A 22,337-nucleotide genomic window follows, 5' to 3' on the forward strand; every position below is an offset into this window, starting at 1 on the left:
CTCCACCATTCTGCAAACGTGACTGCTAGTTAAAAAACACATAGAAACTCACTGAAATAACCACATGTTCTAGGGATGTTATAGTTTGAAATTAGCACTTAAAAAACCCTAGAAATTCACTGGAAAAACAACAGGTTTCAGGGACGTTATAGTTAGAAATTAGCCTTTTAAATACCTTAGAAATTCACAGAAAAAAATCAAAGGTTACAGAGACGTTATAGATAGGCTGACATTTTGCTCGTACAAAACCAGAGAAATTCAGCCGTTACAGTTAGCTGAGCTAACTATAACTCATGCTCATGCCTAATACTCCTTCGCACACAAATGATGACAACACTGGGTGTGGTTGTTCTAATGTATTGATATCTGGCTGCCATCGTAAGCATTTTGGCTGGACACAGCCATGCTCACTGATGGATTTTTGCTTAGTTCGGAGAGGCGGCACACCCTTTGGTCTGGTGTGCAGCAGCAATAAGCAAAATGAATCAGAGAAGGAATATATATAAATATATATATTTTAGTGTCTGACTGTGTGTGTGCCTGCCCGTGTACACACTCTCTCTTTGGCAAAAAAATACTTGTTCTTGTAAACATGAGCTTAACTTACACATTGCTTTCTTGACATCTTTTTAACACCTCATGTAGCATGGTGGTTTGGAACACCTCACTTCTCTCTTAAAACATGCTACCCATTGGTAGACTGAGGGATCTTGAGACAGTATAAATTGGATCAGATTATTTATGCTTAACAAAATGGTAACTTACCAGTAGGAGTAGCTTTGCAGCTTAAAGAGTTTCTGGATTCACATGCTGTGTAGTATTCCGCCATCTAAATTGTTGGGTCCGCAATGCTGTCCAAGTCCTTCTTTTGTGTTTGTTTCAATTTTTTTTACCTTGTCGACGTCAACTATATGACTGCTGCTCCCACCTTGATATCGTCAGGTGCAGCTCCAAGAATCTTCTGTGTGTGGTAGCTATCTTCAGATCCATTTTATTCTTCTCTCCCCATGTTGTAAAATCTTTCTTTTCGGGGAGGTTTGTGGGTCTCATGTGAATCCAGAAACTCTTGAAAATTCAAAACTACTTCTACTGGTAAGTAACTATTTAGTTTTACAGTGTGAGTCATTTCTGGATTCACATGCTGTTCATTGCCTTTATAGTGGCTTTCCATGTTGTTTGGGAGTCAGTGAGATTGTATTCATGATTAGGTGTTTTAGGACTATTTTTCCCACCTGAGCTTCTTTCTTGGCTTGACTGTCTACACAATAATGTTTCGTAAAGGTGTGTGTAGATGACTAAGTGGCTGCCTGCATATGTCCTCAATGGAGACATTGGTGAGGAATGCGAGGGTTGCTCTCTTTTTTTAGTTGTTGAATAGGCTCCAGGACTCTGTTCTAGTGCAACCCCTGCTGCTGCATGGTATCTCTGTATTGCTTGCACTAGCCATCGTGCTATTTTGTTCCCTGAATATAGCACATCACTGCTCTTTGGACTTCTACAGTGTGGAGAGGTATTTCTGCTGTGGATTTTGGTTTTTGGAAAAAAGCAGGTAGATGTATACTTTGATTGATGTGGAAAGCTGAGACCACCTTTAGCAGAAATGGGGACTTGTGCTCATCACCACCCTGTGTTTCTGAATTTGAAGGTTAGGCTCTTGAACTGTGAATGCTTGCAGCTCACTGACCCAGAGCAGTGATGTGATGGCTACTAAGAAGGCTGTTTTTGGTGTTAAAGACCTGAGGTCTATGCTGCGCATTGGCTCAAAGTGAGGTTTCACAAGCTGTGTGACTACAATGTTCAGATTCCAAGCAAGTGTAGGAACTGATCTTGGTGGGGCTATTCTTTTTGCCCCTTCTCAGAATCTACTGCCTATTATTCTTATGGAGTATGCCACAATAGCTGCTTGGTTTACTTTGAGAGAGGCGTATGATAATCCTTAATTGAGAAGATGGGTGAGGTATTCTAAGATGATTGCATCGTATGTCTTGCTGCGATCGCGTGCTACTGTGGTGTGTCATTGTTTGAAACACTTCCCTTTTTCAGAGTAGCACTACCTTCTAGACGATGTTCTGGCTTCTTGTAACTTCTCCATGGTCCTTTTTTGCAAGAGCAGGTGTCTAAATTATAACCCCTCAGAAGCCATGCTGCCAGGCTATGTGTAGCACTCACCCCCTGCATTATTAGACATTGTGTGGCATTGATAGGTAAATCCTTCTGCCTTGTGCCAGGTCTATCACCTCTGAGTACCAGGTCTGTCTTACACACTTCAGGCAGATTAAAATTAGTGTCATTGTTGTTTGTTTGAACTTCTCTATCACAAGTTGTATCAGAGGAATCAGCTGAAATGTGTATGCAAAAGTCCCTAACCAATCTATAAACAGAGCTTTCCCCTGCACATGGTGGTTTGGCAATGTGGCTACCTAGTTTTGGCATTATACATTCTCTTGTCTTGCAAAAATGTCTGTTGTTGGTGTCCCCCACTTCTTGAGTATCATGTCTACCACCTTCTGCTTTAGCTCCCACTCGTGGGATACACTTGCCTGTCTGCTGAGCCTGTCTACCTATTTGTTCCATACACCTGGCAGGTGTATCTTGACTAGTGTGATTTTCTTGTGGATGGCCCATGTCCATATCTCCTGTGCCAGAGTGGACAGCTTGTGGGATCCTGTCCCTCCCAGCTTGTTGAGGTAGAACATGGCTGCTGTGTTGTCTGTTTGTGCCAGTTCTGTCTTCAGAGCAAACACAAGGAGATGATGGACAGAGCACTGAAACTTTTCAGAAACTCACCCCAATCACAGATCTGTATTGAATCCATCATCATTCTTTAGATCACTTCACCACCCCAGTTCAGACCCAGCCATATGCAAATCAGTCTTGTCCCTGTTCCTTATGGGAACAGCCCAGTCCGAACTGTAAAGCCAGGTCTTCCCTGGACCAGAAACAAGCATCCTGGGACTGGTTTCGTGGTAACACCCCTCATCCGCTAGGCTAGCTTGAATCCAGTGACAAAGTGAGCAATGGGCTCCATACACCTCTGATCTTTAGCCCCATCATGTGTGTTGTTTCCCAGCTGGAATTTCCTTGTGTACTTTGTCTATTTCAACCACTAGATTTTCTGAACTCCCTGTCGCTTGTAACCAATGTCTCTATAGCCATTCTTGGAATGGTCTCACGGGGAGTCTCACATTTGGAATGATGAGAATGCAATAATCCATCATGCCCAACAGTTTTCCCACTGTCCTGTCAGAACTTGACCCTTCTGGTAGAGTTGAACCTGCTCTAACAATGCATCGATTCTCCTCTGGGTAGGAAAAAACTTTTCTTGTTTTGTGTGCAGCTGTGCTCCTAGAAAGATGTTTTCTTTTTGTGATGATGGTGCTGATGTTTCTTGGAGAACCCTAAGTTATGCTTTGTGGTCCTTATGCTCTCCTGACATTATTTTTAATGATCTTGTTTTTACTAGTCAGTTGTCTAGATATGGGTATACGTGTATTTCTTTCCTTCTCAGGTGTACTGCAACTGCGACTAGGCCATTTGTGAACACTATTGGTACTGACTTTATGCCAAATGGCAGCACCTTGAACTGGTAGTGTATCTGGTCTCATATGAATCACAGAAACTTCTTGTGTTTCTGGTTTATAGGGATGTGTAGGTATACGACCTTGGGATCTATGTTTGCTGTGCAGTTTCCATTTGTCATCCTGAATTTGTGTGTCTTGATGTACCTGTTCAAGACCTTTAGGTCTAGGATAGGTCTTAGGCTTTTGTTTGGTTTTAGTACCAGGAAATAGACAGCGTAAACCCCATGTCCTTGCTTCCTTGTTGTGGCTCTTCCTATTGCATGTTTTTGCAATAGGTCATGAACCTGTCCTCTGAGACATCTTTGTTCTTTGAGGCTAAATGATCTTGCTCTTGGCTTTATGTTTGCGACTGATTTAGCAGTTCACTACAAAATTCATGATGGATAATGTTTAGGAACCACTTGTCGGATGTGATGGAGCTCCAGTGATAGAGGAATTCTCCAATCCTTCCCGCCACTGGTGATACATGCAGGGAAATCTTAATGCAAAGTCACTTGCTTGAGGGTCCTGCCCCCCTTGGGCCTGACCCCTGGCCCTTGCTGTTCCTCTTAAAGGACTGTTGCTGAAGGCTTGGGTACTGCCATAGGGATGTTGTCCCCTGTGTTGGTGTTTGACCGCTGGTTGGATTGTCCAAGCGCTGACTGCAACCCCCCCCCCCCCGTTCATTGGTCTTCTTGCTGTTGCTGGGGAGCCTCTGAAATGTCTCCTGAATTGGAACTCCTGCATCACTTTTGCTGTCTGATTGTACTTCTTCATGCCTTGCAGCCTAAGAGTGTGTCTCCAGTGAATGGCATTTTGATCACCACTGCTTGTACCTCATGTTTAAGCCCCAACACCCTCAGCCATGAATTTCTTCACAGGGAGATACCTGTACAGAACTGCGTGCAGCAGTATCCCTGCATCCAAAGCTGTCTTTATACAGGTGTTTGCAATTGTTTTGGCTTCTGCAACTACACTTTTTGCGGCGGCGACTGGTGACCTTTAAAAGTGGTGAAGGGTTATCATTGGTTCAAATTCCAATGTGCTTCTTTTTGACGGGTTCTCTCACATTTTCTCGCACTAAGGGCCACATTTACCAAGATTTGGCGTAGGGAAGCGCTGCAAGTCTTTTTGTTGCTCTGCCCTATGCCAAATTGAAAGGGTAGGAATGCACGGTATCTACGAAGTACTGTGCATTACTGTCCTTTCAGCCGGTGCACAATTTGGTTCCTCATGCCACCATAGACACCCGTGTTCAGCGTTTTTGGCAGATTTAATTTTGTGCAGAAACAATCCATTGAGGCGTTGTCCTCATTCTATGTGTGCTGCAGAGGGTAAACTGCGCACTTACCTCTTAGTCCACTAGTGCAATTGTTGTCTGCAGCAGGTTCCTTCGTTCTCTTGGGCCTTTACGGTTGAGATAAGTAGCACTCTGTGTGCTCAGCTCCATAATGTTGTTTTAAAATTGAAACCAAATGCATGTTACTGCCAGTAGAGAAGCCCCTACACCCTTCTTATAGCCTGACCTTCTGTGAAAATCGACAAATTGTTGCCGCCCACTTCCTCTTTGTCCTCATCAGCATACTCCACATCCTGCCATTGAAGTGCATGGAGTATTGTAACTCCTCCCAGAGCCACTGTCCATGCGCCCCAAAAGCAACGGGATTGATGGCATTCTAATTCAGCACAACCTCTCATGTGATCTCAATGCTGTGGCTTGTGCTTGCAGGTCATAAAACCCCTCACCAGGCGGGCACTTGTGCAGCAGGACATCTGCAATGTGTACTAGAGTTATCCCAGCCTCAGAGCAGTAATTTCTTTTCAGTTGCTCTGTGTTTATTTTCCCAGTTCTTACCTCTTCCCTAATGGTGGCAGGGCAACACCCCTTTTGCCCATGAACACCAGTCACCCCTGACTTTTTTCCTTTGTATTGGAGCAGATCTGTGATTCCTTCCCATTGTTGGTCTCCACTTTGGACCTTGCTGGCTCCATAAATGCTTCTCTCCCCTAGTTGTTGATGCTTGGTAGCATTTGAAGATATTTACTCTTCTTTTCCGAGGGGATGAGCTTTTCTAGCAAGCAGCAGACTGTGCTGTGTTCTTCCTCCACCTTTACCTCATATTTCTCTGCAGCTCTTTTGATGACAGTGTTGTAGGCAGCAATGTTGCCTGGTGGTGATGGATTTGAGGAAGGGTACGTGTCAATGCCCTCTTCCTCAGAGTCTTTCTCAATTTCTTGCCATTCATCATCCATCATCCAGTCAATTCTGAACAACTCGGTGTTGTACTGCTCGTCGTTGCCATCTGAAAAGGTGTACACTTCCTTCTCCGGCTCTTGGGCCAGTACTGGGGTTAGTGACGGCGCCAATGCTGCCAGATCTGGCTCCGGTTCTGTGCGATCTTTCCCCTTGAATAGGGATAATGTATGCCTTCAGGGCCTCTTCAAACACTTGTCTTCTTTGAAGCAGCACCTCTATTTTGTCCTTGAGTCTCTTGTTTTTACTTTTAACATTGAGGGACTTTTGTTCGATGTTTAAGGTGGATGTCCTCTTATTTATAGCTGAAGACAGTTTTGAGGGCTTGCTGTAATCTGTGACCATCTGTTTAGACCCATGAGGCTCTTCCTCCCTTGTTTTTGACTCCATCGCTAAGGGTTTCAACTCCGTTGTTTGGGTGCTGTGTTGTCATCTGGTGCTTCGGTCCTTCCTGTGCAGGCCTCTTCATCGTCATGGTGTTTTAACTGTCTACGGTCTCCTCTGCATCAGAAAATTCTGCTTGTGCCAGCTCAGTGCCCTCTGGGCCCCCCTTGTTCCATGAGAGTTGTTGTATGGGATCTGCCTGCTGAGACTGTGCCATGGTGTAGTGAGCTGAACCCTTCATCGATTTCAGGGTCTTTGGTTGGAACTCTGCACAGGCTCCACAGCCCTCCACTCGATGGTCTCTCTGCAGTAAGAGATTGCAAACTTCATGGCTATCTTTCTGGAAAATTTGTGGTGGCAGTTCGAGCAGAATGGAAAGGGGTGTGCTCCATACCCACAATACATTCTTTAGCAGACATGGTTGATGCCCCACCTTTGTCCTTCTTATGAAAAAAGGGCCTAAAATACACTGTCCCAGTGGTGGCTGGAGACGTTTGAAAGTGGTGATGCGTAAAGGTTTGGTATGACCTTTATGTTGTGAGCGACGTGGGCAAGCTTAATAGACAAACGTGGGGTCCAGGCTGGACCCCCCTCCAGAGAAAAAATGTGAAAATAAGATTAGCAAATGATGCATTTTAGAGCAAATACATTTAGTGATAAAGAAAGGCTTATAAAGAAGTGGGAACGTATAGTTTTGAAACAGTAAACACATAAAACACTGCCCTATTGTAGTGAATGAGCCACGTTTGTGGTCTGACACCCTATGATGACCCTCAACCACCACCCTTTTGTACTGACTTAAGTGTGTTATGTTACCCTAGCCTTAATGTAGGATGGGTTTGCATATGCCTGCTTCTCTTCTGTACTGTAATCTTGCTGTCTTTTAGTAGAATAGTCTTGCCAAGAATAGAAGGTATGGGATGTTGAGGTGCAGTGTTGTGGTTGGCGGTGCACACATGTGCTCAATGTTGTTTACTGAGGGATAAAGTCTATAGTGTTATTTGGGTTAGGTGAATTATGACTTTGACCTATTGGCTTTGACGTGGTCTAATGTCATTCTGTTTTCTGACTTTACCTTGCTTTATGGCAGTGCTGACTTTTGCTTTTGACATGTTCTCATGTCATCTTGCTTTTCAATCCCATCTTGCTTTGGGCCTTTGTGTGCACGGCTTAACTAGTCCTGAAGCAATTTTTTGTGCCTGAATTTGTATTAAAAAGGGGAGCCTACACTGGCCTGGCGGAAGTTCACGCCGTGGAGCAGACGTGTTGTCACGGAAGAGTAGTGTCATCTCTGAGCTTTCACCCGGTTCAAGCAATGGACTCCCCTTGAGCAAAGTGGGGTGAAATGATGGAGCAGTAGGTGAGGTGTCTCTGCTACTAACTGTCTCTTGATTCTTTTCTGAATTCTTTCCTTTCCTTCTTATTTTCTGATTCTTATATTCATACATATATATGTCTACATATATATTTGCTTTGATTGTGTATTTCAATCATACTATTGATATGTTAGAGTCTGCTATGATAAGTCCATTTGGATTACCGTTTGGTGCTATTTACTAATAGATATATCCCAGATATACCAATTCGTCTTTTCCTTGTAGCAGGAGGTGTGGACTCTTCTTGGCCAAGTATTCTGTTGTAGAAGGATGGGTGAATTCCCTTCCAGCAGGTAATTGTGTTATAGGAAGTTGTTCTACTCCTGGCAAGTGATGTGCAAAGTATATCTCGCTCTAGAGAAGTGTTGTATGTGTTACCTTGCTCTAGAGGAGACTCATGTGGTATCGTTTTCGTGCCTTGCGTTTGGGGGATTGTTGAAAGTTTGCCCACCTTAGGAAGTGCTGTGTACATGTTATATTCCATAAATTTGGAACTGATATTCTCTCCCTGGGAAAGTGACGGTACAAACCTTGGTCCAGGGGAGGTCTGAGACCTTTCATTACACCTATATCTAACAGCATTAATATGTTCAACAGTTACTGTAATTTGCAAATTGTACAACACAACAATTTCAGCATTTTAAAGCCTGTGCTTGCCCAATGTCTTGCACTGCATGCAGCATCAACTTCAGAAGAAAAAATGCTCTAACCAGGCTTCGGGAAGGACTCACATCTGCTGATTGCAATTAGTCGTATAGAAATATGTGAAGACAGGTCGTTAAGTGGGATGAAAAATGTGGGGATTCTCTAAAAGGCAACACATAAAATACATTTCTGTGATTCCCATAGTGTGCTGCTACCCGGCCAGTATTTTGGTTTCTCATTGAAATGTAAGTGCATCCAGATATATAACACAACAACTAACCTACATCTAAAGCGAAGATTTGCTTTGTCAATGGTTGTTAGCTGTTTAACATAAATGAGTAAACAAGGATTTGTTATAAATAATTAACCTTCAAAATAATCGAACCAATTTCAAAACTCGCAGATTAATTTTTAAAATCTTTTTTGAATGATGTCCCATCCCATCTTCAGGACACAACAGCTTTCATTAACAAATTGACATCCATTAAGTTTGAAGAGAACAAAGACATCATGGCCACCTTAGATGTTGTATCATTGTACACTCATCCCTCAGGATGACGGCATAGCGGTGTTAACCCACTATTTGGAAACAAGAACTAAACCAGTAAGGGTTCCTACAAACTTCATTATTCAATTGGCGAGCTTTGCATTAAAAAAAAATTTCTTCAGCTTTGGAAGTGACTTCTTTTTTCAAATTAAGGGAGTCGCAATGGGCTGTCCATTTGCACCGGAGCTAGCTGTATTGTTTATTGCTATGTATGAAGAAAGATTCATCTATAATAACAACCCTTTCCAGCAGTACATTTCTAATTGGATGCATTATTTAGATGACATCTTTATGGTATGGACAGGATCACATGAACAACTAAATGAATTTTACAATTGGCTCAATGCGAGGACAGAGGATATTGAATTCAGTCTTAATCAGTCAAAGCAGCGTATGGCTTTTTTAGATGTGGAAGTATACCCTTCAGAAAAACCAAAATGCAGGGTTCAAAAATAGCATCACCAGTGGTGCCTTTCATTGAAACTCACAATCTCAACATTACAATTTTGTGTGCGCTGCAAGGAAAAGGGGCAGAAAATGGGTTTCCCCCTTTTCTTCAAACATCGATGGAGATTTATCAATGGGCTGCAGTTGCTCCTGTGGTAAAAAAGGACTGTCCATTTAGTGTCTGCTCTAATCAGCTAGTTAGCAACAGTGACGGTTCTTGTTCCCTAGTGAAGTCGATCCAAATATCCGAGTCAAGTGCAAATTGAGAGATATGTACACACAGTAGACAGTTATATGCTGTATGACATTACAACTGGCCCTATATTCATGCCCTTAACAACATTAATGCAAAAAACATGGATTTATTTACAAACAATGTGTTAAAAAACGTTAAGACAACGCATGTCAGAAATTTAGTTCCTCTCTTATTTTCAGGTTTCACTTTTTCTTGCCTTCCTCAAGAGTTAGCTACTTAGTCATGTGCTTCTTTCTGTATTTTTTCCGTGCATACTTTGAGCCATGCCAGGTGTTTCTGAGAAACTTTGAATGAGATCTCTGATGCTGACCTTGAAGAAAAAGCAAAGTGCCTGTCAGTGGGTTGGCCTCTCTGCAGAGCACACAGAACAATGGTCATGTATTCCAGTTGTAATTTCAATTTTATGAAAATGTGTGTCTAAGGGGGTGTACAGATGGCAAAATATTTACAGGAGAAAACCAAACGTAAATACATTGCTTAGATGTGAGTGAGTGCAGTGTATGTTTGGAAGTGGTGAAGTGAGGCAGATGCAAGGAAGTGGGTTCGGGGAAGAGTGAAAAGAGGGGGCTGAAGATGTGTAGATGGACGAGATGTATAGAGAATAAGAATAAATATCAAACATAAAGCGCACATAACTAAAGGCCAAACCTGCTTCCACAGGCCTCAATACTATTGAAATTTCAGAACTGGAACATTTTGAAGGTTAAATGTTGATAACAAATCCTTGTTGTTACTCATTTATGTTAAACAGCTAACAACCATTGACAAAGTCAATCTTCGCTTTAGATGTAGGTTAGTTGTTGTGTTATATATCTGGATGCACTTACATTTCAATGAGAAACCAAAATACTGGCCGGTAGCAGCACACTATGGGAATCACAGAAATGTATTTTACATGTTCCCTTTTAGAGAATCCCCACATTTTTAATCCTACTTTAAGACCTGTCTTCACATATTTGTATATGACTGATTGCAATCAGCAGCTGTGGGTCCTTCCCAAAGCCTGGTTAGAGCATTTTCTTCTAACATTGATGCCGTTTGCAGTGCAAGACACTGGCCAAGCACACACTTTAAAAGGCTAAAGTTGTTGTGTTGTACAATTTGCACATTACAGTAACTGTTGAACATATTGATGCAGTAAGATATAGGGGAGTTTTTTATGTGTTTAATATTTCCAACCTCTATCTTCTCACTGCTTTATAAGCCTTTCTTTATCACTAAATTAATTCTCTTCAAATTGCACCATTTGCCAATCTTTTTTTCAATTTTGTTTTCTGGAGGAGGGTCCAGCCTGGACTCCACGTTTGTCCATTAAGCTTGCCTTCATCACTCACTACACAAAATTCATACAAAACGTTTACGCCCCACCACTTTCAAACGTCACCAGCAGCCACTGCTCGAAGGAAAGGAATGCCATTTTTCATTTGTTCATTCTTCCAAGATGCTTGAGGATAATACTTGGGGGAGCATAATTGCCCACGCTGGCTACTAAGAGCAGTTCTACCACCCTCCAGTTACATTTGCGGGATTCACATTGAAAAGTGGATTCCAATCAATCACAAAAATCATTTGAATGCACCAATAAATAAATCGTACATGCAAACTGTTCTCCACTCCAACTGCCAACACTTTTAGAGTTATTTTCAATACCAACTAACAATAAAACATAATTACAGCCTCTGACGCTGCCTCTTCTGCTTCCGCACCACGCAGACAGAATATTTCTACAGCGCCACACAACTAGTGCCACAGTTGAGTTCCCACTCCCAGCATCTAAGACTATCAGAATTGAGGAGCACCTCTCTGTCTTTACCGGGACAGCAATTTATATTCACTGCTGCTGCGCTGGGATCTCCCCTTTGAGCTGGCCATTCCTGCATACTGAGCCTGGGTACTGAGGGTTCCCACCTCACAACCTAAGAGACACCAATCAGCGAATTCCAGTTTTTACTTGGTAGGTCATGTAGCCCAAAGATGATAAAGAGGTGTCAGAGCACTTGCAAATGTATTCAAAGTTTTGCATTAAATGCATAATGGGACAGGTAAAACGTTACAGACTATTTTGTATTTACAGAATAAGTACTAGATGCCTGCTAGGTTAAAAGAGAAACACCTAATATCATTTCAAAATTAAAAAAGATCCAATTGGGTTGAATACAGGGATTCAAAATATCTGAGTATAGAGACCATTATGCAGTACATATTGTCAGTAGCAGTTGGGAAGGAAAGCAAATGTATGTAGGAACAATTATGGGGATGGGTTGGTGCATTGGAAATAGACACCATACTGACGTCACAAACTCGCAAGACAGGAACAGTTTGTAGATCAAGTGACATATTGTCTGTCATTCTTATAGAGGGGAGTGCACATAGAGATAGGAGCTCCCTACTTTAAGTATAATATGTGAATGAGTGAGAAGCTATATTTTAAGTGAGTCCAGATGAAAGTCACTGGTTAGGGTGAATCCCAGGGTGAGGCAGGTGTCACAGACGGTATAAGTAGTAGAGGAAGATGGGTCACTCAGACACTGAGTGGGAACTCACACATTAAGAGATCTTCCAGAGGTTATATTGGCTCCTGCGGGCACTCAAAACAGTGACATGTCAGTTATCGATGTAAGGCTTGGACTCGACTCTCCCACATTTGATGAAAGTTGCTGTGGGAAATTTAAAGAAGCCTCTAAAGCAGATTGAGAGCAAGAAAGCAATAGTTAGGAGGCAAAAGGACGAAGAATGGAGGATGAAGTATGCAACAGCACATTTTCAGTCTGTGGTAGGGCTAGTGGGGCAGAGGGGAAAGACAGGGGCACAGTAAGGTTCTAACTAGAGGCTACATTAAAGAAAATAATCTTGTAAATGCCCATATAATTATGAATTAGCATTTAATTCTGATGCGGGTGGTCAACTTACCAGGTACTTCCAGGTACGTGTTTCCAAATAGCGTAAGAAGAGTCATCTTGGCGGTAAGTCAACTGCTGTGCATGACCTAAAAGAAGAAATGTTAAAATCAAGGTTTACTAAGAACAGCGAGATCTGCTCTCCAGACACATTCAATTTGTCACAAAACCTACTTCACTCTACAGCGGCTCTGAATTGTGTGATAAAATTGCTGTTCACTTGGTGGGAAGTGCACAACATCCTAGTTTCTATGAGTGGTTGGTGTTTCCTTTACTGCTTCTATTTGTTTTTCTTTTCTTTATATCAAACCTAATAAAAGATTTGTATATCAAAGATTGCTTTTCATGAACCCCATACAATCATTGTATACATTTGAGCCTGTGCCGTGGGGGGTTCTTGAGGATTCCTCTCTCTCCTGTACTGTTCAATCCCTATCTAACGCCATTGGCTCATCTGCCGCTTAGACAAGGCGCTGCACTTCACAGTCATGCAGATAATTCTCGGATCATTTCCAATATTTGAGAGGGAGGAGGGTTCAGGGACCTTGCTTCTCCCTTTGGCAGTACAGGAGGTGCATTGGTGGATGAACAAAAACTGGCTGAAATTAAAACCTTGAATTCCTGAAATTCTCCAGGCACAAATCTACACAAATCCATGGGATGCTGATCTGGGACCTTCCTGGACACTGACTCTGAATTATCTTGGACTCCTCAAATCACCCAGTATTCAAAGCTGTTTAAATCTGCATTTAAAATTAGATGTATGTGACGTGGTAGATCATTTAGATCACAAGGTGCAGTTTTGGTGAACTTCCTCCCTCTGTTATTAAAATCAGATGTCAATTATCATACTATTAAAAGAAAAACATCAAGATTTGTTTTATGACAACTAGGCTTAGGTGATGGAGGTGATCTGTAAGAGGTATTCCTCTTTGATTCTTTTGATTCACTGCCCCAAGAGACATTTGAGGGTGGAAGTTTCCACTTTACAAGTATCCAATTAAATATAAAAATTACAATCATATGCAGGTGTCCTGTAGCAAGCCACTGTCTATACAGGCACATTTTAAATTGTGGAAACTCACTTGGCAGAGAAGAACTACGTAGATTACAACTTTTATTCAAAGGCAATAAGACAATGACAAAGAAATACTTTTATCCTTCACCGTCTAAAGCCCAGAGGTATTGTAAGAGGAAAAAATAATTTTTATGTTAATACTGCCCTCACACACTTTGCAGTGTCATGCTTCATCATTGGGCCGCATCTGACGCCTAAGTGCAGACTAACACAATGGGCGGAGCGCAATTTTTTAGAAATGAAGTTTTATAGTGGTGAGAGAACAGAAAGACTAACAAAGTCAACAGAAAACACGGATAATATGAACAAACGTAAGGAAAGAATATTCCCTAAAGAAGGGACCACAAAGTGCAGACATAAACACTTAAAACTGCCTAAGAGGGAGCCATCATCATTCTTTATTCCTATCACCCCTTGGTAGGATTAAAAAATAATAATTCGGGAAGATTAGGGGAGGTAAGGACCCCTAGATCCCTGCTGCGTAAACCAACATATTTCAGCCACTGTTACACGCTCATCTGAGTTGTTCTGGCATTCATCAGGGTGTTGGTCCCGTTTTTATCTGGTCTGTGCCCCTAATTGGTTTTTTTTTACCTTATATCGACAGGCAGCCGAAATCGCTGCGATCAAGTGCTCTGGGTAATTTCCAAGAGAGAACAAGTTTCTGTAAAAGAAGGTGGAACAAATATTTTGTGTCATTCTACTCTCGTGCTTTCAGTTCCATAAAAATGAATTTTAATCGCTTCCTCTAAACTAATACACCAGTGAATCTATCATCTCACCCAACACAACCTGAGGGTAACATCACTGCCTTACTACTGTGTCACCAATACCAAAAAGGCAACCATGATCCCAGTGAGGTAAAAGGGAAATTATACACCAAAAATAATTCACTCGGGAATACCCGAAAGTAACGTTATAGTTATAAAGAGACACGCTTATCTCTGCTTCCGAACCGAAACTGCGGGGGTATAAACTTCTTATCTCTGAAAAACTTACAAGGGTTTATTAGTAATTCTCCAAACCCGGGACCGTTGTGGGACCGTGGTCTTGTAGTCACACTCTATATCCCGAACAGCCAGGGAAAAATGTGGAAAAACAAGGTTCCATTATTCCCAGTTCAAGTTCCTTTTGAATAAATGTTACAGCAATTATTCAACAATTATTTTATGTTGCATAGACTTGTTCTGATTCAACAATAGTAATCCAATCACTTTTCCACAAATTAATTATATTTATGCTGAGTACCCGCTGGCCTACAAAATGAGCTGACCAAGCCCTAATGGAAAACACCGTCAGTGAATTGCAAGTAGCGTGCCATACATCCGTTAGTTACTTACTAATCCAAAGACTCACGCCACTGCGACTCCTCACACCGGTCCACCGTCGATACTGACGGAACCGAGTCGCCTTCTATTTAAAGAGAGAACAAGCAGTACCTACTCGGAGGGAAATCCCCCCATCGATGCATTATTCGGCACTTCCGGTATCTCGAATTAGACAACACAGAAGAAGGACACCAAAAACGGGAACTCCCGATGGAAACCCAAAGTCGGCAGACATCTTAAAAGGGCTAATAATTCCCCAAAGAATATCAGACAACTACATGGGGATCATAATTCAAGGAAGTCGCTCTGACCCCTTTTAAATCCATTCTATTCAACTACACCTCAAGTTCAGACTTTATTTTGCATACCCTCCGTACACCTCTTAAAAAACACCAATCTGTTCTTAACTCACTCGCATCGAGTGGAGAAACGGATGCGTAGGGAGTCATTTTATCGGGTCTGCAATCAGATCTCAAACAGAGCTAATCTAACAAAAATAACATAAGTCCTTCGTTCTTTTCATATCGAAATGCATAATATAGCAATATTGTTATGCACAGTCCAGAGAATCTGTACCAATCGGATGCATTTTAAAACATCCTAATTTCTTCTATATTCCTTCATTTCTTGCCTAGCCCATAAAGATGGAACCACGGAATGGAATCATTTAAACCTATAGAGCTACTTCTCAACCTATTCACCCAACGTTGTTCTCTAATCAGCAGGAAACTGGCAATGTCAACTGTATTAGATGGTATAAAGGGTTTATCTAACACTGTCCACCTCAGATCTTGTTCATTATGTTTATTCTCTTGAAAATGAGCTGTAAGTTTTGTGTTTGTTTTTCCGCATCTTATTGTACTCATAGGTTCCAAGATGCAGGTTTTTACTCTACGGGTGATCATTCCAACATAAAGAAAACCACACGGGCACCTTATCAGATAAATAACATTTTCAGTGTTACATGTCGTATGTTTCCTCTGCTCCCAGGGGTACTTCATTCCTATGTCCACTATTTTACCATTCAGTGAAAGAGGGCAAGGCCTGCAAAACCCACACGCATAATGTCCCGTCACAGGGGGCAAGAAATGTTCCTGGTGACATACATTTTTCTTTTCCGTCACTGATCTAGGGCGTGTGTTCACCACCATGGCTTTAATACTTGCACTTTTCTTGAACGAGAATAATGGGAAAGGTTGTTCCAACCCATTGGAAATCAGAATTCTCCAGTTTTTCTGTATTATCTTTTTAAGATGGTTCGATGCTGTGTTGAAAGTTGTGACACAAATACTACTCTCAACTCTTTCCTTGTCATATGTTTGTAAAAGGGACTCCCTGTTACAATTTCTAGCTCTTTTCTGTGCCTTTGTAATAACATATTCCGGGTAATCTCTGTGTCTCAGTTTCTCACTTAGGTCACTAGCCTCTTTTTTATAATCCACAATTGAGGAACAGTTCCTACGAAGTCGCAGGAACTGCCCGTATGGAAGATTTTCTTTCAAGGAGCGAGGATGAAAACTCTGAAAAGATAGTAAGTTATTTCTATCAGTAGGTTTATGAAAAACACTACTAACTAATGCTCCATTTTGTGCTCTAATGTTAAGATCCAAAAAGGGCAATGCAACATTTGTAAGTGTACTTGTAAAAAACAAGAAAGGGTTTTTTTGATTTAACCAATCCAAAAAGGTTTCAGCCAAATCTCTACTTCCTCTCCAGATGATGAAAACATCATCAATGTACCTACGCCAAACCCTGATATGGTCTAAATAAGGGTTGGTTGCTGCAAATACAATTTCGTTCTCAAAATTGGAAACATACAGGCATGCCAAACTTGGGTCACAAGAACTCCCCATGGAAGTTCCATGGGTTTGCAAATAGAACCGATCTTCAAATTAAATTTTTTTTTTGTCAATGCCAGCTCCAAGAAACTCAGGATCAAGGCACGTGGTGTATTATGATTCCATTCTTCCGCAAAAAGTATATTCTCAATCACCCTCAGTGTTTCTTGCTGGGGAATATTTATATAGAGTGACTCTATATCAAGTCAAATCATCAAATCTCTATCGGGCTCAAACTCTAAATCTTTTATCGGGTTTAAGACCTCTCTGGTATCTTTGAGATAAGCTGGCATTTGTTGGACAAGGGGGCGTAAAAAGACATCACAAAATTTAGACAATGGTTCCAAAATTGAATTGGTGCCGGAAACTATCAGACGACCTGGGGGAGGCCGTATCGGTTTATGCACCTTTGGCAAAGTGTAAAAATAAGGAACAGTGGGATGCAGTTTACAAAGGAAGGAAGCTTCCTTATGACTGATCCAGTCATTTCCAACTGCCTCTTCAACATAGGTTCTAATCATGACTCTTAATTCCTCCATAGGATCACCAGGAAGAATTGCATAATTCCTTCTATCATTAAGTAGACGGAGACACTCTGTGTTATACACTTTTTTGTCTTGAATCACAATAGCACCGCCCTTATCGGCAGGTTTTATTATTAACATAGGATCGTCCCTTAGTTCATTTAGAGCTTGTCTTTTAATTTTGGAAAGATTAAAAAATGGCTTATTTTTCTCAGATGTTTCCAACAATTCTACATCCCTCAGCACCGCCTGTTCAAAAACTCCCACCTCTGGGGGTAACTGTCCCACACTGGGTACAAAGGTCAAATGATTCCTCAGCCCTGTGTCATCGTCTTTATCTGGTACCTCCTTGTATTCAAAAAATACTTTCAACCGAACACTACGAAAAAATCCGGCCAGTTCACATTTAAGTTTAAAGGAATCTAGCTGCTTGGTAGGAACAAAACCAAGTCCTTTGGATAGGACATTCTCTTGTGTATTCGTCAATGTCCTACTACTTAAATTCATAACTAAGTGTGTTTCCTGCTGGTGCTCGGTTCCACATCTCGTGCCATACTGCGTGTTATCCTCTGGTTCATATCCTCCCATTGTACTCTCTGGGTTTTCTGTGACCTCTGCCTCCCTCTCCCCCTACCCCTGCCTCTCTCTAAAAAAGGTGGGTACTCTTTTGGGAAGAATTGAGGAGGACCCGGAAGTGCCGAATAATGTATCGATGGGGGGATTTCCCTCCGAGTAGGAACTGCTTGTTCTCTCTTTAAATAGAAGGCGACTCGGTTCTGTCAGTATCGACGGTGGACCGGTGTGAGGAGTCGCAGTGGCGTGAGTCTTTGGAGTAGTAAGTAACTAACGGATGTATGGTACGCTACTTGCAATTCACTGACGGTGTTTTCCATTAGGACTTGGTCAGCTCATTTTGTAGGCCAGCGGGTACTCAGCATAAATATGATTAATTTGTGGAAAAGTGGTTGAATTACTATTGTTGAATCAGAACGAGTCTATGCAACATAAAATAATTGTTGAATAATTGCTGTAACATTTATTCAAAAGGAACTTGAACTGGGAATAATGGAACCTTGTTTTTCCACATTTTTCCCTGGCTGTTCGGGATATAGAGTGTGACTACAAGACCACGGTCCCACAACGGTCCCGAGTTTGGAGAATTACTAATAAACCCTTGTATGTTTTTCAGAGATAAGAAGTTTATACCCCCGCAGTTTCGGTTCGGAAGCAGAGATAAGCGTGTCTGTTTATAACTATAACGTTACTTTCGGGTATTCCCGAGTGAATTTTTTTTGGTGTATAATTTCCCTTTTACCTCACTGGGATCATGGTTGCCTTTTTGGTATTGGTGACACAGTAGTAAGGCAGTGATGTAACCCTCTGGTTGTGTTGGGTGAGATGATAGATTCACTGGTGTATTAGTTTAGAGGAAGCGATTAAAATTCATTTTTATGGAACTAAAAGCACGAGAGTAGAATGACACAAAATATTTGTTCCACCTTCTTTTACAGAAACTTGTTCTCTCTTGAAAATTACCCAAAGCACTTGATCGCAGCGATTTCGGCTGCCTGTCGATATAAGGTAAAAAAAACCCAATTAGGGGCACAGACCAGATAAAAACGGGACCAACACCCTGATGAATGCCAGAACGGCTCAGATGAGCGTGTAACAGTGGCTGAAACATGTTGGTTTATGCAGCAGGGATCTAGGGGTCCTTACCTCCCCTAATCTTCCCGAATTATTATTTTTTAATCCTACCAAGGGGTGACAGGAATAAAGAATGATGATGGCTCCCTCTTAGGTAGTTTTAAGTGTTTATGTCTGCACTTTGTGGTCCCTTCTTTAGGGAATATTCTTTCCTTACGTTTGTTAATATTATCCGTGTTTTCTGTTGACTTTGTTAGTCTTTCTGTTCTCTCACCACTATAAAACTTCATTTCTAAAAAATTGCGCTCCGCCCATTGTGTTGGTCTGCACTTGGGCGTCAGATGCGGCCCAATGATGAAGCATGACACTGCAAAGTGTGTGAGGGCAGTATTAACATAAAAATGATTTTTTCCTCTTACAATACCTCTGGGCTGTAGACGTTGAAGGATAAAATTATTTCTTTGTCATTGTCTTATTGCCTTTGAAAAAAGTTTTAATGTACGTAGTTCTTCTCTGCCAAGTGAGTTTCCATGTTTGATAGGGGATTCATAGAAGGCTCCCTCTCTCCCTAGTATCTCCCTTTTTGTGATATTACATTTTAAATTGTAACACACTTCTTCTGCTGCCAAGCTCACGTGCAATGCACTGCAGTGCCTTTAACTCCCCTCCTACCATACTGCCAGCAATCTTAGCTCTCTTCTGCAATGCACCACGTGTAACTCACAGAAACCTTCCTCAATGCGCCCTCTTGTGAGGTTGGTGCTCACCCTGATTAATGTTCTTGATGGCTTCAGCTCTACGGTCCACTCCTAAGGTCTCCCACTGTCCGGTGTTGTCCAGGAAATATGTTGCAATGACTACCGGGGTCATTGATATCATGTTCTGCTCCCCGCAGCCGCGAGGCACCACAATAAGATGCCCAAGATTTGACCCATCAATGGATTTCTCGATCAACTGTGTGATGGGGGTTCCTGGTCAACATAAGAAGGCAGAGTAAAATGCATCTTTCAATATAGCACCAGCTCAGTACAGAGTGACATGATTTTAGACAGTAAAGGGTAAGTGAAAAGTTGTTTACCTTTAGCAATTATTTTCCACCTAATTAACTGATATAGACTGACATGCTATGCCCTATCCTGTAGTCTATTGGTTGGATCGATAACTGTGTGCGCTATTATCAAATAAGTGTAGCAGCAAAAAGGTGATGGTTTGAATGCTTGAATTAATCTCAGCCTCTGGCAATCGCTAGGGCCACATCCCGATCCATTGTTTTTCGTCCACCGTGCCAGACACAGCAATATGCAAATCATACTTGACTCTGCGTCTCATGGGAACAATTCATGCCAAACTGCAAAGCCAAGTACTCTCTGAACCGGAATACAAGCAACCGAAGACCAGTTTCGCCCTGAGAAGGGCTCATTAGCAGAGATAGCTTGAGTCCCGTTGCACAGTGAGCACAGGACCCACGCTTATTCAAGCATTCCATCCATCACCTTTTTCTATCATTAAAAAAAGAGCACAAAAAGACTGCTATAAAATATAGACTGAGAAAATGTAGACAGACACAATATTGAGCATGTATAAACATTTCTCAAAACAATTTCAAGCAGCACCTAATCCCACTATCAAGTATTTGCTTCCAAATATGGTAGTACTACAACTACAATAATACATTGAATGATCAAAGCTGGATTTAGCTTAAAATGGGTAAAAATATTTTAAAAGATATTGGTATGAGTGGTCAATAAGCGCCTCAACGTACAGGAGGAGCAGATGGAGGCCCCACCAGGGGTAATTCCCGACCGATGGGGGAGAAAACCATGCTGTGAGTGCTTCTGATTGAGTCCAGTCGACCGGCGCCTCCTCCATGGCTGTATCGGGTGACGGTCAGGGGGCAGCCGGTGCTGAGGGAGGTGCAGCCAGCCGCGGCCCGTGGAGGGAGTTCCGTGGGGCGGTAAGGCGGGGCGGGGGAGGGGCAGGGTGGGGGGTTCTAAAAACCGGAATATGGATAATTGCAGGTAAGTAAACAATTAAATAAATAAAACGAATTTCGTAGCGCGCGCTGCAGTCTGGCTTAGGTGTTGCATCTCATATGGAAAAAATGCAAGACTCTATGTGAGACACCATGTTGTGTAAATTTACCTTAATTAAGAGTAAGATTAGATAGTTTGGAGTCAATATAGTTGATATGTCAGCTCAGAGTTGTTCCCCCCCTTTAGTGAGTGACTGCACTCAAGTACCAAAAAAGGCTACTGTCAGTCAGAGATCTGTATTGCATATGTAGTCAAACAAGTTCTTGGTCATGCCAGCTCAAGTTTCTAGCGCTCCAAGTTCTGCTGTCCCTATTCGAGTATTGACTAACATACCTAGGGTCTCTCAGTCTGTGAAAAGGTATTCTCCATTACCAGTGATGAATTTTTCACCTGCATGTCATCCATATGTTGTTGTTTTAGCAGGTGTACCCCCTGCGTCAACTTCTTCCCAAGTGTCCCCTACTGAGCTCCACTATAAGGTGTGTCATTGGTTGGTTAAAAACTCTAATTTTAGCGTGTAGCACCATAAAAATATCTCAATGACACGTCGAGTTACATGGGTTGCTCCTGCCCATAAGAGTATTTAAGGGGATTGTATCATCATGAATTTTAGACACCCAATGATTACAGGGAGAATCCTGTCTCAGCACTCTCAGGCCCTGGGTGCGAATTGTGTTATTCGCACTCTTCCATTTGGTTTTTTTACCGGCCACCCTATTTTGAGACATACCCAGTGTTGTCCCAAAGTCCATTGTTGCACCAAACTACTGACAATTTTAATATCGGGTGCACCAACCGTTTTGCACTTTTAGCGAATTTGGATGACCAGGATTGACGTTTTATGGTCCTCAGTTTAAGCCCTTGTATCAATGTTGGCAAACCGTCCCTGGGATGCGATGGAATAGATGCCCTGTAAAACAGCAATGAAAAACCATTTCTGTTTTTGACAACATGGTCAATGCAACTAATTCTCATATTAGGACCCCTTGTGTCAATACTTATATAACTGCTTAATGGCTTTAATGGAACTGTGGCTCTGCAATCGAGCAATGATGGAATTGTCTCTGTCCCCGATATTACAGCCAATGGCACCAGTACTCATCGTAGGACCTTTTGTGTCAGTACCCGTGAAGTGTCTTCTGTATCTAATGGAATGGCCATTATGAAATTGTAATGATGAAATTGTCTCTGCCGAAGATACTATGGTTAATGTAATCAACACTAGTTCAATTAATAATTCCTTATCTCCAGTAGCAGAGTCACTGTGAAAAGAACTAGATGTGTGCAACAGTTTTGCTCTGATTAGCTGGAATGTGGCCGGGCTCAAAAGTAAGATCTTTAACCCGGTTGACTTGCCTTTATAAATTGTTATGATGTTATCGCTTTTTAGGACACTTGGGCTTTAAAACCTATTTATGTAATGGTTTTTAATGCTATTATTGTCCCGCTGTTGCCTCGCCACAAAGGAGAGCTAAAGGAGGTCTCTCTATCTGGGTTATATAATAAATACAGTAAACATCCAT

At 41.8% G+C, this 22,337-nt stretch overlaps 1 protein-coding gene across 3 annotated transcripts in view; it reads right to left on the reverse strand.

Moving 5' to 3' along the window:
- The window catches only part of LOC146833087 (venom factor-like), a 777,614-nt gene that overhangs the window by 201,818 nt on the left and 553,459 nt on the right, over positions 1-22,337 (reverse strand). For all 3 annotated transcript variants that reach the window (XM_085600726.1, XM_085600724.1, XM_085600725.1), the window contains 2 exons: positions 19,549-19,752; positions 12,380-12,455 (listed from right to left, as the gene is read on the reverse strand). In XM_085600726.1, the coding sequence (XP_085456852.1) occupies positions 12,380-12,455; positions 19,549-19,752 (280 nt within the window). The remainder of the gene's footprint in view (positions 1-12,379; positions 12,456-19,548; positions 19,753-22,337) is intronic.

The sequence above is a fragment of the Triturus cristatus genome, chromosome 4_2, assembly GCF_964204655.1.
Source record: "Triturus cristatus chromosome 4_2, aTriCri1.1, whole genome shotgun sequence".
NCBI lineage: Eukaryota > Metazoa > Chordata > Amphibia > Caudata > Salamandridae > Triturus > Triturus cristatus.